The 17980-nt window shown below is 40.7% G+C and overlaps 1 protein-coding gene across 1 annotated transcript in view; it reads right to left on the bottom strand.

Annotated features, from left to right (window-relative positions):
- LOC128688051 (SIN3 transcription regulator family member A) overlaps positions 1 to 17651 on the bottom strand; it is a 223203-nt gene extending 205552 nt beyond the window's left edge. Inside the window, 2 exon segments of the mRNA XM_070083829.1 lie at positions 15713 to 15888; positions 17526 to 17651. Of these exon segments, the coding sequence (XP_069939930.1) occupies positions 15713 to 15888; positions 17526 to 17651 (302 nt within the window).
- Positions 17652 to 17980: the final 329 nt, after the last annotated feature.

The following is a 17980-nucleotide window of genomic DNA, read 5'->3' as shown; positions in this document are numbered from 1 at the left end:
ATATGGCTTCAGGAAAGGTTACTCTGCTGCTGATCTGTTGTTAAACCTCTCCACTAAGTGGCACCAGTCACTGGATGAATCCAAAGTCAGCTGTGTGGTAGCACTGGACATTGCTGGCGCTTTCGACCGAGTGTGGCACCAGGGCCTCTTAGCAAAACTTCAAGCACTGGGAATTGCAGGCTCTACGCTATGTCTCCTCAGTAACTACCTTCATGGTAGATCTCTAAGTGTAGTTCTCAATGGAACGGAATCAGCAAGACATCCTATTGGGGCAAGTGTTCCACAAGGAAGCGTGCTGGGTCCATTGTTATGGAATGTCTACTTCAACGACCTTCTTCATCTCATCCCAGAATCACATGCATATGCAGACGACTGTACACTGACATTCACTTATCCAAGAGAAGAAATGCCAGCTGCTCTAAGCTACATCAATCACCAGCTGAGAGCTATATCAGCTTGGGGAAATAGATGGCAAGTAACATTTGCACCTGAGAAAACGCAAATGATGATCGTCTCTAGGCACCATGATGATAATCCTGGTGCAGTAGTAAGGATGAATGGGAGGATGTTGGCACCTGGAGAAGAAGTTGATATCCTTGGGGTGAAATTTGACTCCAAACTAGCCACGAAGAACCATGTTGTAAATCTTGCAAACAAGGCAGCCAGGAAGCTTACAGCACTTCGCCGTATCTCCCATCTGCTTGACAGTAGGGGTTGCAAGATCCTGTACGAGGCACAAGTACGCTCGCACCTTGAGTATGCTCCACTTTCTTGGTTTGCCTGCCCCCCCTCTCATCTGCGACTGCTTGACAGAGTAGAGAACAGAGCAAGACGTCTCATCTCTCGCCTGGACCCATCCTGGATAGATCTGTCATTTCAGCAGAGCCTTCAACATAGGAGGGATGTGGGTGGCCTTACTGTTATGTACAAGGCCAATATTGTCAAAATACCACACTTGGATCCACTTCGAGGACAGCGTGAAACAAGCTTTTATGCCACAACATGGGCAGAAAGCAGCAACTTCACTCTGGCTGTACCCTTCTCCAGAACATCACTCCTTCTGAGATCATACATACCCAGGATGACTAGAGTATGGAACACATTCGTACAGCATAATGATGTCAACGAGATAAAGTCAGTTGATCAAATGAAAATGCTGGCCCACAGATGGCTCCAACTTCATCCTGTTTCCTACTTGTATGTCTCATAACAATAAAAATGCTTTCAAATGAGCTGATGTAGGTAACAGCTCTTAGCTTGCCAATAAAGTTAGGAATCCTTAACCTGTAAATAGCTGTCAATAAAGCTAGGGATCCTTAACCTTGTCAAACCCTGTGTAAAAAAAAAAAAAAAAAGAGAAAGAGAGAGAGGGAAAGAGAGAGAGGGAAAGAGAGAGAGGGAAAGAGAGAGAGGGAAAGAGAGAGAGGGAAAGAGAGAGAGGGAAAGAGAGAGAGGGAAAGAGAGAGAGGGAAAGAGAGAGAGGGAAAGAGAGAGAGGGAAAGAGAGAGAGGGAAAGAGAAAGAGAGGGAAAGAGAAAGAAAGAGAGAAATACAGAGACAGAAAGAGAGAAAGAGAGAAAAAGAGAAAGAGAGACAAAGAGAGAGAAGGAGAAAGAGAGAAAAAGAAAAAAAAGAGAAAGAAAGAAAGAAAAAGAAAAAGAAAGAAAGAAAAAGAAAGAAAGAAAAAGAAAGAAAAAGAAAGAAAAAGAAAGAAAAAGAAAGAAAAAGAAAGAAAAAGAAAGAGAAAGAGAGAAAGAGAGAGAAAGAAAGCAGGTGGTATTGTGCCTTATACAAGACCACAGACCTACATCCCTGCAGTTGCCTCAGTACCCTACGTCTCTCAAGGGCAGGCACCTTACATGCCCTACACACCCACCACCTCACGCTGACCACATCATCATGAGGAGCCAGTCTATCAGCATCCTGTCGGCCAACATTAGAGGTTTCATTACTAATGTTGGAGAGCTCACACATAGTTTTGTGAACACTCGACGTCCCGACATGATAGCTGTTGTTGAACCATTTTTGGATGACAGGACTCCAGAAAATTTTGCAAGAATTGCTGGCTACACCTCATGGATGAGAAGAGACAGGCAAGGGCAAGGAGGAGGTGTTGCTGTGTGCTTCTCTAAAAGTGTTCATGCCCAGCACATTGATGCTGCCACCCCTACACATCCTGAAATGATGTTCTTCAAGCTCTGCATAAACATTAGTACCTCTGTACTAGCATATGCAATGTACAGACCTCAGTGGCAACATGCAGACCCTATCAACTTCCTAATGGAAAATATTGACTCCCTTCTGCTACAACACAACTGTCAACATATCACAATTGTTGGTGACCTCAACAAGCACCTTATACAGAGGGACTTTGATGACCTTCTTGCAGTGTTTGACATGAGAAACTTTGTTGATTTCCCTACTCACATCTCTGGCTCCTCCCTTGACCCAGCAGTGAGTGATCTGGCAGAAGGCTATGTTGGATCGTCTGACCACATGGCTGTTTTTATGACACTTAAGATCCCAACAGAACAAGGTGAGGAGTCCACACGCACAACCTGGCTATGGGAAAGAGGTAATTGGCCAGCCCTTTGCTCTGAGCTCACCACCACTGATTGGAATGCTCTTCTCCAAGGGGATGTTGACAACCATGTGAAAGCCTTCACTGGACACATCCTTAATCTACAACAAGAACACATTCCTCACTGGCAATATGTGACGAAGCCTAGAGATCAGCCTTGGTTTGGCTTTCGTTGTAGAGAGGCTGCTACTGCTAAGTACAAAGCATGGCAAAGGTATAAGAGACATCCTACCACCTATAACAGGAACTTGCACAGGCAAGCCTGTAGGCATGTGGGTGACGTTCAAAAGTGGGCCATTGTTAAATGGGAGATGGACACTAAAAGAAACCTAGCATCAGGTAAGGTAGGCTCCAAAACCTGGTGGTCCCTGGTCAAGGACAGACAAGGTTATCTGCCTGATGAACTTATTCCACCTCTAAATCGACAGGATGGGACCACCTCTACTAGTAGTCAAGAGAAGGCGGACCTCTTTGCCGAATACTTTGCTACCAAAATGCAAGTTCCTGATCCACCAAGGGACCCTCTTTGGCTAGCTGCAAGAACTGTGTCAAAACTGTCAGTGGTGACAATAAGGCAGGAGGAAAGAGGCAAATGTAGTCCCTGTTCACAAAAGAAGAGCAGAGCAGAAATCAGCAACTACAGACCAGTGTCACGCCTGTCAATCACTGGTAAGATCCTTGAGACAATAATCTCAAGACAAATGACAGAGTTTTTTGGCTACCACTCACTACTTTGTGATCGTCAATATGGCTTCAGGAAAGGTTACTCTGCTGCTGATCTGTTGTTAAACCTCTCCACTCAGTGGCACCAGTCACTGGATAAATCCAAAGTCAGTTGTGTGGTAGCACTGGACATTGCTGGTGCTTTCGACCGGGTGTGGCACCAGGGCCTCTTAGCAAAACTTCAAACGCTGGGAATTGCAGGCTCTACGCTATGTCTCCTCAGTGATTACCTTCATTGTAGATCTCTAAGTGATTCTCAATTGAACGGAATCAGCAAGACATCCTATTGGGCAAGTGTTCCACAAGGAAGCGTGCTGGGACCATTGTTATGGAATCTCTACTTCAATGACCTTCTTCATCTCATCCCAGAATCCCATGCATATGCAGATGACTGTACACTGACATTCACTTATCCAAGAGAAGAAATGCCAGCTGCTCTAAGCTACATCAATCACCAGCTAAGTGCTATATCAGCTTGGGGAAACTGATGGCAAGTAACATTTGCACCTGTGAAAACACAAATGATGATAGTCTCTAGGCACCATGATGGTAAGGCCAGAGCAGTAATAAGTATGAATGGGAGAGTGTTGGTACCTGGGGAAGAAGTTGATATCCTTGGGGAGAAATTTGACTACAAACTGACCATGAAGAACCACATTGTAAATCTTGCAAACAAGGCAGCAAGGAAGCTTACATCATTTCGACGTATCTCGCATCTGCTTGACAGTAGGGGTTGCAAGATTCTGCATGAGGCACAAGTACACTCACACCTTGAGTATGCTCCACTTTCTTGGTTTGCTTGCCCCCATCCCTCTCATCTGCGACTGCTTGACAGAGTAAGACGTCTCATCTCTTGCCTGGACCCATCCTGGATAGATCTGTCATTTCAGCAGAGCCTTAAACACAGGAGGGATGTGGGTGGTCTTACTGTTATGTATAAGGCCAACACTGTCAAAGTACCACACTTGGTTCCACTTTGAGGACAGCGAGAAGCAAGCTTATATACCACAAGACGGGCAGAAAGAAGCAACTTCACTCTGGCTGTACCCTTCTCCAGAACATCACTCCATCTGAGATCATATATCCCCAGGATGACTCGAGTCTGGAACACATTCGTACAGCATTATAATGTCAATGAGATAAAGTCAGTTGATCAAATGAAAATACTGGCCCACAGATGGCTCCAACTTCATCCTATTCCCTACTTGTATGTCTCATAACAATAGAAATGCTTTCAAATGAGCTGATGTAGGTAACACCTCTTAGCTTGTCAATAAAGCTAGGGATCCTTAACCTAACCTTGTCAAACCCTGTGTTAAAAAAAAAGACAAGATGCAGTCTTGTTGAAGTATCCTTTATACACAACTTTCCTAATATGAATCTTAGTCCTGGGTTTGTCTCTGCATTCACCTTCCTTTCTCATTACATTACATTGTCAAATATAGTGGAACCTCAGCTCACGAACTTAATCCAATCTGTGACCTTGTCCGTATCCTGATTTCTTCACATGCCGAGTCAATTTTCCTCATTTAAATTAACTGAAAAGCCATTAATCCGTTCCAGCGGAATTCCTGCTCTCAGAGGCAGGAAAAATACACTTCAGTGTAACGCTAATATCAACTCTACGACTTATCTATCATGACTGATCTAATATGAGATAATAAACTTGATATATACTCTAGAATGAATAAAATATATCATTACGTATGTGGTTACATAGTGGTTCCTTGTCTTGTTCTACTCCCATCCACGCCTTTCCCCCTTCATACTGGCACTTACTTAATGCTTCCTTTTTTTTTTTCTTTTTTTTTTCTTTTTTGGTCACCCTGTCTTGATGGGATTTGGCCAGGTCACTAAAAGAAAAAACATAGCTAATGGTCCTTATTAGAGTGAAACGTAGTCATAAGTTTCATTCTCCTATGTATGGGTTGTGTCTAGTTACTCTATTAATTTTCTAAATATGGAAATGATGCTTAACCCTTTGACTGTTTCCGACGTATAAATACGTCTTACGAGCCAATGTTTCTGACGTATTTATACGCACAAATTCTAGCGGCTTCAAATCGAGCGCCAAAGGCCTGGTAGGCCTACACGGGAGAGAATGGGTCTCAGTGGTCGGTGTGCACCCTGTGAAAAAAATCTGGGACCTAGCGGTGCATTTTGGGAACGCCATGTTGTCAGTCCATTTTCACCATGCCTCTCGGTAAGAAGTTCCTCACTCCTCGGCGGATTGGAGGTCTTTTGTTCCCAAGTGATAGCTCTAACAGCGATGAAAGTGTCAGTGACAGTGAATTCAAGGGTTTTCAAGTGAGTGTTACCGAAAAAAGTGCCCAGGATAACGTAAATAGTGACGAAAACCCAGATGACCCACAACCTTCGACCTCTGGTGCTGTGCCGGCTTGTTCACGTTCACGTTCGCCTGTACCAGGACGAAAGAGGAAACTATTTGGTCATGTACAACACCCTGATGATAGCAGTGATAGTGATTTCAAGGTCATTGAAAGCAGTTCTAGTGACAGTGAGAGTGAATATTCCCCAGTGAAGCGCCAGTATGTACGACGTAGCATGCGGTCTGGTAGTGTTTCATATGTTGTTCCAAGGGGAAGGAGAAACTCTGGGAGCACATCCCGTGGCCCAACACCACGACCTGATAGTGAAGATGACGATATTGTAACGATGGGTATGAATGGTGACAGTGAGGGAGGAGGCAGTGGTGGTGATAGTGAGGGTGGCACGGCCCATGTGGCACCATCACCGGGCCACGCTACTAGCCACGCAGCTGACTCAGCAGAACAACCAACCTCACCCTACCCCACACTGCCACAACCTGCACCACCACAACCTGCACAGCCACAACCACGGTACAATATCCAGACCCCCACCAGCAGACCGCATCTGGGATTGGCAGGACGGTGACGAGTTTGTTCCCAGTCCCCATGACTTTGATGAAACACAAAGTGGAATAAAGCCATCTTGTCCACTTGGGAACAATGCCAGTGAACTGGACTGCTTTGAGTTATTTTTCGATGAACCCCTGATGGACATCATTGTCAGGGAAACAAATACATACTGTGATTACACCATGGCAAATACAATTCTCTCACCAAAATCACGGCTACACAAGTGGAAGGAGACAACTGTGGCAGAGATGTACCTGTTTTTTGCCACAATAATGCTTATGCCACATGTGTATAAGCACACTGTCAACACATACTGGACAACAGATCGCCTGATTTCAACTCCAGGTTTTAGTGACATTATAGGTGTCAATCGTTTCCTGATACTGTTGCGTATGTTACACTTTTCAGACAAAACCAGGCCTGACAGAAGCGACAGGTTATATAAGATAAGAAATGTGTTTATGTACCTGAAACAAAAGTGCTGCATGTATTTTTATCCCTTCAGGAAGCTTGTTATTGATGAGTCCTTGATTTTATTCAAAGGAAGACTCTCATTCAAGCAATATATACCAAGCAAGAGGAAACGCTTTGGTATAAAGCTATTTGTACTGTGTGATTGCAGAAGTGGTCTTGTTTTAGATATTATTGTGTACACTGGCAGTAATACTTTGAGAGATACCATGAAGTTATTGGGTATCTCTGGTGATGTGGTTCGAACAATGATGGAACCATATCTTGGTAAGGGGCATATGTTATTTACTGATAACTGGTACACAAGCCCCTTACTCAGTGATTTCTTGCGAGTGAACTTGACAGACGTGTGTGGCACAGTGCGTGGTAATCGCAAACATATGCCAAGGTTCGACGCTGGCACTCGCAGAGGTGAGGTGCAAGCCTTTGCTGCCAATGACATCATGGCATTTCGGTGGCATGACAAACGTGATGTCACATTGTTGACATCAGTTCACACAAACGAAATGGTACCCAGTGGCAGGGACAACAGAGAGACCAATGAACCCATTCTAAAGCCTGCAGCTGTCATGGACTACAACCTCAATATGCACTTAGTGGACAAACGTGACATGCAGATTGGGTTTGCAGACTGTGTACGCAAGAGTTATAAGTGGTATATCAAACTTTTTTTCCATCTTGTTGATATCTCTATGCTAAATGCTTATAACATATACAAGTTGAAGACCAACAAAACACCAAAATATGGTGAATTTTGCCTGTCAGTAATCAGACAAATAATTGCAAAGTACAAAGGAGCAACTCCTGCAATAGACCAGCGCCCACAGACGTCATCTCGTATGAGGCCTGGTGATCACTACCCCATACAACTGCCTCCTACTACTGCCAAGAAAAATGCTCAGAAGAGGTGTTATGTATGTATGCATACCACAAAACGCCCACAAACACGCAGAGACACTCGTTTTATGTGTGAGGAGTGTGAAGTGCCCCTCTGCATATACCCATGTTTCAAAGAGTTCCACAAGCTGCAGCAGTTCTAGGAACGTGGTTAGTGACTGTACATATGTATATATATTATGGAACAATAGTAATAAACATTGTTTTGTATTGTTTGTTTGTGTAAACAAAGTGTATACACAAACTAATAGTGATAAAGTTTGTTCTGTTATTGTGTTGTAAATAATGAGTGTATATTTGAACAATGCACCTTACATTGGTCTCACAGGCCACATAAGTTACCTGGAAAAGAAAAATATTGAAAAATGCAAGAAACCTTTGAATTAGAGTAAATAAAAGAATACCGGGTGGGCGGCAGTCGCCGCTGTTGCTGTACGCACGTCAATTTCTGCAAACTTTGCGGCTCTATATCTCGGTAAGTACTGATGGCAAAATTTTTTTTTTAGGCTTAAAACACTAGTAAAAATATTCCTAACATTTTCATAAGAAAAAATAATTTTTTTTTTTCGAATATTTGGCGACATAGAATGACAGTTTCAGAGAGGGCCCTGAAACAGTCAAAGGGTTAAACTACAAATTGGGTCCATTTACAAGACATGAACTCTGGTTGGTTGCTGTTATCTTTGACCTAGGAAGAGAGGTGTGTCAATTATACAGGGAAAAGGCTCTTAATTCAAATCCACAATGTGTAATTGTCTAAAAATTAAATACAATGTCCTATATTTCTCAGCAGTAGCACCAAGTTTTTTTTTTCTGGGGGAGGATGGGAAGAGATTTGTACTGAATGACCACCAACTGTACAACTTTGTTTGAAGTGGGTTTTTTTTTTTTGGCAACTAATGTCAGAAAATGGACAATTCACTTTAAATTCAGGTTTAACATCACCGTACTGACTGAACTGTACAAGTTCATTCCTAGAAGTCATACAGTGAACACGTATCAAACTCTCTTTCTGTGTTTGCTTTTGACTAGGATTTTTCGACCAGATTTGGAGAAAGATGCCTTGAAATTGCATAAATTACTTATGCATTATAAAAGCAAGCTATAACTATAACCATTATTTTGTCATCAAGACTAAATATCCGGCCAAGAGCTGGATCCCTTACATGATGAAATACTTGTGTAACATACTTTCACCAGTGGCTCAACTGTAAAAGGATATCTATACCTTTTGCAGAACCCATGGTGTGGATGGAGTCGAGAGATCATGTATATGATTATTACTTCTGCATAAACCTTTCCTGTCTGGTGCCAACAGTAAAAAACAAAAAAGTGACCTGTACAATATCCTAATATACCCTCTGCTATACACCCGGTGCTTCACAGCGAAGGACTATTCCCTCCACGTCCCCACTAACTCATTCAACCTCAAGTTAAGAGGATGATGGATCCTTCAAACCTTGCGAGCCTTTGACTTTACAAGATCCAGAATACGTTCATAACTTTACATCCAAACCACACATGATAGCTCAGAATGAATTAAACTACCTTATCAGAAAATTAGAATTGCCAAAGACTAAGGCAGAACTGTAGGGCTCCAGATTGTAGCAGTGACATCTCACTGAAAACATATTTAAAGATACATTTCTTCCATTTACAATTGGATATTTTTATTTTTTTTCTAGCCAACTTTGGAGGAGTCAGCAATGAACATAGTGAAGATTTCCACCAGGACATTTCAATCATGAAAAAACACTTATCAGGAAAAATGGAGTCCATCACTGTTAGATTACTTCTGAACAATAACAAGATACTCAAGAAGTGGCAAACAAAAAACAAGCAAAGTAGTGTCAGGTTGAATAAATGCAACTTAATTTATTGTAAAGCAGGCCCTCGCTTTATTGCATTTCACCCTACGTTTCGCTAATACGGACATTTCAAATCATGACCAAAACTCACTATACGGTTCCTCCCACTCGACTCTCTAATAAGGTCACCATTCGGCACCCAGTTTGTTTACATTTTCCATGAGCACATCTCTCCATATGTCTGGAAACTTTCCAAAATTTCAAGTGTTTTAAAGTTATGCTGATAATTACAGTATGTATACCTGTACATAAATAAACTTACACACTGTGCTAGTGTGCAGGTACACATTAAAATTACTAAATGTCCCTCTAATCTTCATGCCATAGTAATAATACTAAAAAATAATAATCACCCTTGGGTACATTAAATGTCATATTTTAAATTAATACAGACATTTTCATTAATCCATATACGATATTTTCTTCAAAATTATATAAGAAACACATTATATAGCATATTATTACCATCGAAATACCTTCTTCACTGAGTTTAACCCTTAAACTGTCCAAACGTAGATCTACGTTTGCAGGCGTAGCGCTCCAAACGTAGATCAACGTTTTATTTTTCATTCCTTCAAATTTGGCACAACAGACTTGAGTCGCCTAGACATGAAAGAATGGGTCTGTGCACTCAGTGTGTGCACTATTAAAAAATCTGGGAGCACTTAGTACCTTGTGGGAGCACCAGTTCAATTGAGCGCCAGCTCACACCAGGGATTCACTGATGCCACGTCGCATTAACACTCCCATTTTAAGAGGAAAGTAAAAACAGGTTAGATAAATACATGAGTGAGTGTGGGTGGGTGTGAGTTGGACCTGACTAGCTTGTGCTACTAGGTCTGATGTCATGCTCCTTCCTTCAATGGATGTGACCTGACTAGGTGGGTCATTGGTCTAAGCTGGGAGGGGAGGGTGACATGTACCTGTCTTGCATGGGCCAGTAGGCCTGTTGCAGTGTTCCTTCTTTATGTTCTTACGTATTCGGCAGGCTGGCCAGCTGGCTTGCTTTGGCTGTTTCTCTGTCTATATCTATGTCTATCTATATGTCTCACATGTACACATAAGTACAGTTATTATACAGTGTAAATTACCTAGGATAACCAAAAATTCAAGGCAAAGACAGAGTGACAGATAGATAGACAGGAACATGTTTGTGTGTATCAGTGACAACAAATAAAGCCAGGGTTCCCCGAGCACCCACTTATCAAATGTCACCAAGCTGATAACAGATACAACACAATTCTTCAAGGAGTCCGATATCCTATATTCCAGGCAGACAGAAAGACAGATAAACAGAGACAGACATATAGGCAGGCAGACAGATAAATAGACAGAGAGACAAGACATGTTTGTGTGTAACAGTGATAACAAATACAGCAAGGGTTAGCTGGAGCAGTGGGCATTTATCAAATGTCACTAGGCAGTGACATTTCATAACACCATGCTTTAAGGTATATGCCAGGGTATCTAAAACATTGCTGGGACCTATAAACACTTTGTATATATTTCTAGACAATGGTAAATAACCCAGGCAGGTGTAAATGTTCACCTGTCAATGTGATTGTGGCTATTTGAGCACCTAATATTAGTGTCAGAACAAAGACTGGCTATGAAATTACAAGAACTATTATAAATTGTAATTATCAGAACATAAAAAATATATAAATTAAAATAAAAACGAGAAAAAAAGGTATATCGGCAACACTTCTGCAAACGGCAGGAGTTGATATTGCCGACAGGTGAGCATCCAGAGCCAACTTCATGGTCTTATATCTCAGTAAGTACTGACCCTAAAATTTTTTTGAATCCTATAACATGAAGAAAAATGTGCTCTTAATTTAATTTTTTTTTTTTTTCAAAATATTCGGAGCGCCACGTAAGTGAACGTAGATTCATGTCTGGAGAGTTTAAGGGTTAATCACTTCTAACAACTACCTTAAGGTGCCATTATAAATGAAGGGAGCAGTAATGAGATATCATGGCAAAAATTGTAAACATAGTCAAGTGTGTTATGGGGAGTCACTGGGTCAAAGGTGGATTTATACACATTTTCTCTGGTGCTGGACGAGAGAAAACAATTTTTTTCCCTCTACTCAGCTACCACACCTCATATTATTTATGTGAAATTTATTGCACTGTGGGTGTATGTATCATACACACACAGTACAGTGGACCCTCAGTTAACGACATTAATCCATTCCAGAGAGCTTGTCCTTAATCGATTTTATCGTTATCCGAATTAATTTTCCCCATAAGAAATAATGGAAATCCAATTAATCCATTTCAGACATCCAAAAGTATTAAACAAAATAATTTTTTATATAAACTATACATTTCCCTACACAGAAAACAATGATACATGAAGAATAAAACAATAACAACATCACACTTAACTTTATTGAAGACATGGTGATGTATGGAAGACAGGAGGAGGGGAGAGGATAGAGGGGTTTACAAATTGTTTGGAAGGAGAATCGTCTTCCATAAAGACTTCAGGTACCAAGTCCTTATCCTGGGTTACTTCCCTTTGTTTTTTAATGCCACTAGGACCAGCTTGAGAGCCACTGGACCCCTGTCGCTCAAAAAAGTTTTCCAGAGAGGTCTGTTTTTGGTGCATGTTAGGCATTGTGTTGGGAAACACAAGATAGTCCTTCAATATGACACTAATATCAGCTCTACGGCTTATTTATCGAACACAATTCATCTAATATGACACAATAAACAATATTAATAACATAGAAACATGACATATACTCTAGAATGAATAAAATACATCATTAAGTATGTCCTCCATGGGGAAGTGGAACAGAATTCTTCCTCCGTAAGCCATGCGTGTTGTAAGAGGCGACTAAAATGCCGGGAGCAAGGGGCTAGTAACCCCTTCTCCTGTATATATTACTAAATGTAAAAGGAGAAACTTTCGTTTTTCCTTTTGGGCCACCCCACCTCGGTGGGATACGGCCGGTGTGTTGAAGATTAAGTATGTCAAGAGTGTTGCCGTGTTGTTGTTGTTCTTGTTGGTGTATAAGGGCCACTGAGACCATAAGCCATACATAGTAGCGGTGGAGGCGGCAGCAGAGGCGGTAGAGATGGTGGTGTTGTCAGTCGCTTTACATAACTCCAACAACACTGGAGGAGTTAGGTTTGTGCTGTCCTTTTTCTATCGATTAATCGCTTAACTTACTTGCTACAGTTAATGGTACACTTTATCACTGGCTGCAGCTATAGCCTTCATAGACGATGGCATCTAAAGGTAGTTGTTAAAAATTATTAAACTCATTGAACAAGGTATTTCAATGATAACAATATCGCTCTGGGCTGGTGTAGGCAGCTGGTGTAGAGGGGCTTCCTGGCTACCTACACCTTCTGGTTACCTACACACACCAGCTACCTACATCTAACTTCCTACAAATAAATACGACTCACCTCTCACCCTACATAAAGTTAAGTAATGAATGTACTGAGTATGTATTTTACTTTTTATTATTTTTTAATGCCTAGTTCTACTGTTAGCTTAATATATGTTTGAGTAAACTTGTTATCTGGCATTTGTATGCATTAACAAGTGGAAAAAATGGTGTTCTGCTTTCCAGTGGTAGCCTAAAACCTAACCTGCTATATAAGTGGGGCCCTACTGTATAGGTATTTTACTACAATATTGTACATACCCAAAATAGAACTAGTAACCCCTTCTGCTGTACAAGTTACTAAATTAAAAAAAAAAAAAATTTCTTTTTAAGAACACAAGAAAGAAGGAACACTGCAACAGGTCTACTGGGCTATGTGAGGCAGGTCCAATTCTCCCATCGGCTTAAGCAAATGCCTTGAGCTAGTGAGGTCAGACACGTCACTTAAGGGAGAAGCATGGCATCCGACCTAGTAGCACAAGCTAGTCAGGTCCAACTCACACCCACTCATGTATTTATCCAACCTATTTTTAAAACTACACATCTTAGCATCTACGACAGTACTTGGGAATTTGTTCCACTCATCCACAACTCTTATTACCAAACCAATGTTTTCCTATATCCTTCCTAAATCTAAATTTTTCCAATTGGAAGCCATTGCTATGAGTCCTGTCTGTTAGATATTTTTAGCATGTTATTTACATCCCCTTTATTAATATCTGTTTTCCATTTATTTTTTTTTAGGTCACCCTGCCTTGGTGGGATACGGCCAGTTTGTTGAAAAAAAAAAAAATGTGTAAATAAATTTCCTTGGAAACCAATAGATTCTGATTATGGTCATATATACTTTCAGCACCCCAAAAACATTGAAGTGAAAGTCATTGTTGCTCCAGAGCTTAAAATTTTTCAGAATTTGCACACCAGTTATTCTATTAGTACTGATATAAATGTTCAATAATATTATTAATATATTACAATTACTTAATTATATGTAGGTGACATTAATACAATGTCACCTACACACCCTGCATAATACTGATCAGTATATACTGTGCATGATGTAAATTAAGGAAAAAATATTATAACTATCATTATTATTATTGAATGTAAAGGCTGTACCCAGTATTTATCTTTGTAAAATGCAGATGCAATTTGCAAATTAAGCACAAGATTAATTATAAATGCAATATACAGTCAAGATCACAAGACCTGTTACAGGTCTGACTGATTTTTCCACAGAGCACTATAGCAGAGCAGTATAGCTGATCTGCCTCAAACAGAACTTTTCTCCAAATATTTATGCCTATCTAGTAGACTCTCATATTACACGGTAGTTACATTCCTGAAAATGCCGTGTTAGGTAAAAATCCATGTTATATAAACTGAAGAACTTGTAGGAAAAATAGGGTTATGTTCCTGTGACCCCCCACAAAAGCCAAACAACTTTTTTTAGACATCCAGATCTTACAAAAATAAAAATGATATTTTTGTTTTTGTTGCTTAAGACTACAAATGCAACAGAAATATTATTATTTACCTTAAAGTGTGGTCCCTGGTGCATGTCAGTGATTGTGAAGAGAGTGGAGATGCATGGTGTGGCCCTACTGGGCTAAGGCGGATGGTTTGTTGGTAGAAGTGGATGGTTGAGGTTCTAGTACTAAAATCAATGGTTCTATTGTAGTGTGCATAAATTCTGTAATGGATCTCAGACTTCTTTTACCCTGCAGTACAATATACATTATTCCAGAAGCTTGGTACTGCCAGGTTGGAACTAGAGTCCATTGATGCAACTAGTTTTTTTTATCACTTTCCTTGTGTAGTTACACTTGAATGACTTAATAACTCCCTGATCCAGTGGTTGTATTAAAGATGTTGCATCTGGAGGTAAAAATACAGCATTTACATGTGAGGTCACCCCAAGCAAAGCTTCTGGACGAGTACAGGAATTATAAAGAATGAAGAGAGCCTTGAATGCAAGGTTCTTGCTGTGCAGGTAAAACTTGACTTCGGAAATAAAGTGATGCTTAAACCAGTCAATATTTCTTCTGTCATCCATGCTGACTGGTCTGACTTCCAAACCTCGAGTATACCTGGAGAGAATTTCTGGGGTCAATGCTCCCGTGGCCTGGTCTGAGACCAGGCCTCGGTGTTTTTATCTACACCTTTCAATGCACGAGGATTCTTAGAACAGTAGATAACCATGGGCTTACACTTGAAATCACCTGATGCATTACCGCAAAGGAGCAAGGTCAAGCGATCCTTTGCTGCCTTGAAGCCCGGTGCAGCCCCGTGGAGACAGTGGTCTCAACCACATCCAGGCGGCAGCCTGAGGTAGGGGAATATTCCACGGGTGATGCTCCAAATTTTGTCGCCTCCGCAAACCAAACCGCGTTAAGTTAATTTTACGAAGCGTTGTATAAAATTATGCTGCAATTTTTCAAAAGTGTAATAACAAAAACGTGACAAATAAATCCGTGTAATATGAGGGCCTACTGTATCTTTACTTTTTTATGATTATAATTATTTTATATATAAAAAAAAGCTTAAGTGAAGAGCTTAAAACCATGTGACAGAATTTTATGGGGAATGAATGACGAAAAAAATAAAAAAGCATTCATTCCTCTTGAAATTCTTTGCTACAAATTATTCATAACAAAATTAGCATGGTCTATATTTGTTGCATTCAGGAAAACTTCAGTAATGTAAATAAAATGACAAAATGGGTTTGAAAAAATGCTAATACCCAAAATCTGCCTAATATTATTCCAAGATGGAATAATCCAGGTTAATGTTAGAAGGTAATCATGAAAGTTGAGTATGATGAATCCCATAAGACTCGTAGACAAGAGTTAGTCATTACCCTGACCTAGGAGGTGGGGGATGATGAGAGGGCTTGAGAGTAACCGTGGGCGGTGGTGGTGGTGGTGGAGGATGGTGTGTAGAGGTGATGTGGTGATGAACCCCCTGAGGTGTGTGAACTACTGTTGTCTGCTGTCCTGGCACACTTACGCTCACCTGAAAACAGAAATGGGACAACTGTAACTACTGCTACCACAGCCTTACTGCAAACAATACTTACATTTCAAGTATTCTCTTGCCCCTACACAGATTCTCTGTGAAAGTACAAATTTTAATATTTCCTCATGTGACAAATCAGTGTTACTATATGCTACTGAATAGCATACATCAGCATAAAATTAAATAATCTAGCATCAAATATAAAAAAAAATTACTAAGAGAACCCCTTTATCTTTCTTCAGTCAAGCTGCAATGCCTACATCAGTCAAACTACAAGCTGCCTGCACCACCCCTGTCAATGATCAGGCCATCATATAGGTCTAGTCAAGACTGGGCCAGGTGAGCAGTATTTTCCAAAGAAATCACTCACATAGCATGCAGGTTACGTTCCTGAAAATTGTGACCAGCAGAAATGAACTTTACATAGTGAATAACACAATGGAAAAACAGGATTATGTTCCAAGCATTAACAGATCAATCCTTCTCTGCAATATACATTTAGAGTACAACTTATTTATCTTCCAACAGCAATGTTGCTTGAGTAATGTGGAATGCCATTTTGGACATTAACTAAGCAATGAGCTCCTTGGTGACTGCCTAGGTCCTAAGTACAAGAGAACACCTGGTGACTGGGCTCTCCAATCACTTAGCTTATTTGAGGTGTGGAGTAGGGGAAGGAAAACTGGTTACTGACTCAGGTAGTTTTTGGCTCTTTACCTACAAAACCTAAAAATCACATCTTTACTACAATAATTCTATATGAGCATCAGGTTTATTTCTTGCAGCTTTTGATGCCTTAAGTAAACCTCTCGAGGGCCACACTTGCAATAATGAAGGTGTTCAGAAAACCGAGGTGTTGAAAAACATTATCATTACAGCAGTAGTATGGAAATAAATGGTATAAAATACCGACACAATGGAAATACAAACACACATGCAGTATAATGTGATCCTTTATTGACAATGTTTCGCCCACACAGTGGGCTTTTTCAGGTCACAAACAGATCTACCTGGGTGGAAGGTACGCGAGTATTTATAGTCAGATTCAGAATGCTGGGTCAGGTGGAGAATGCTGCATCTGATGATCTACCGAGTGGGGTTATAGAGTCTAAAATCTTGGGTAGCTTGGAAGGGAGATTGGATAAGTTTGTGAGCAGACCTTCTGCAGTGTTCCTCCATTCCTATGTTCTTATGTGGGATAGCGATGAAGAAGTTTCTTGGCAAGTGGTTCAGCTATGCTATAGAAGCCATTGTTCTGGTTGAAGTTGTCAGATATAGAGATAAGCGATGATTCCAGGATTCTTCGGTATTGAGTGTTGTCTTCTCTGGCAATAAGTCTCGAGTTTCTGTAGTTTATTAAATGGTTGCGTGAATTACGGTGCTGTACAAAGGCATTTCTTGTATCGTCAGACCTGCTTGCCTATTGGTGTTCTGAAATACGTGTTTGGAGGTCTCTTGACTATAAATACTCGCGTACCTTCCACCCAGGTAGATCTGTTTGCGACTTAATAAAGCCCACTGTGTGGGCAAAACGTCAATAAAGGATCACATTATACTGCATGTGTGTTTACATTTCCACAGCAGTAGTATACTGAAATTAAACTACTTGGTTATCAGCTGACTGGAGGATACATATCAGCCACTACAATTATGAATCTTACATGCTCAAAACATTCTCTATGGCACCTTTCATGAGTTTTCAGAGTTCTTCTACTCCTAGAGCCTGGTCTTGGACAAGGCTTGTCTGATGCTTGCCTGGTCAACCAAGCTGTCGCTTCTCGTGGCATGCTGGCCACCAGAAGCAAAAAAATTTATTTTTTCTTATGAAATGATAGAGAATCTTTTCCCAATCATAAGGACACCAAAAGTATGAAATTTGATGGAAAACTTATGGAATTACGCTCTCGCGAATTTAGCAGTCTCGACGATGTTTACTCATTGGCGATTTCGCCCACTTTGAGCCCTATTTTCAGCCAATTCCAGTGTATATAACAACAAAAGAAAGGAGGAACACTGCAGCAGGCCTGCTGGCCCATACTAGGCAGGTTCTTTACAATCCATCCCACTAACATAATATTTGCCCAATCCAATTTTCAATGGCACCCAAGAAATGAGC

This window comes from Cherax quadricarinatus, chromosome 10, assembly GCF_038502225.1.
Source record: "Cherax quadricarinatus isolate ZL_2023a chromosome 10, ASM3850222v1, whole genome shotgun sequence".
Taxonomy (NCBI): domain Eukaryota; kingdom Metazoa; phylum Arthropoda; class Malacostraca; order Decapoda; family Parastacidae; genus Cherax; species Cherax quadricarinatus.
Note: the sequence above shows the minus strand (reverse complement) of the source record. Positions and strands in the feature narration are given on the sequence as shown.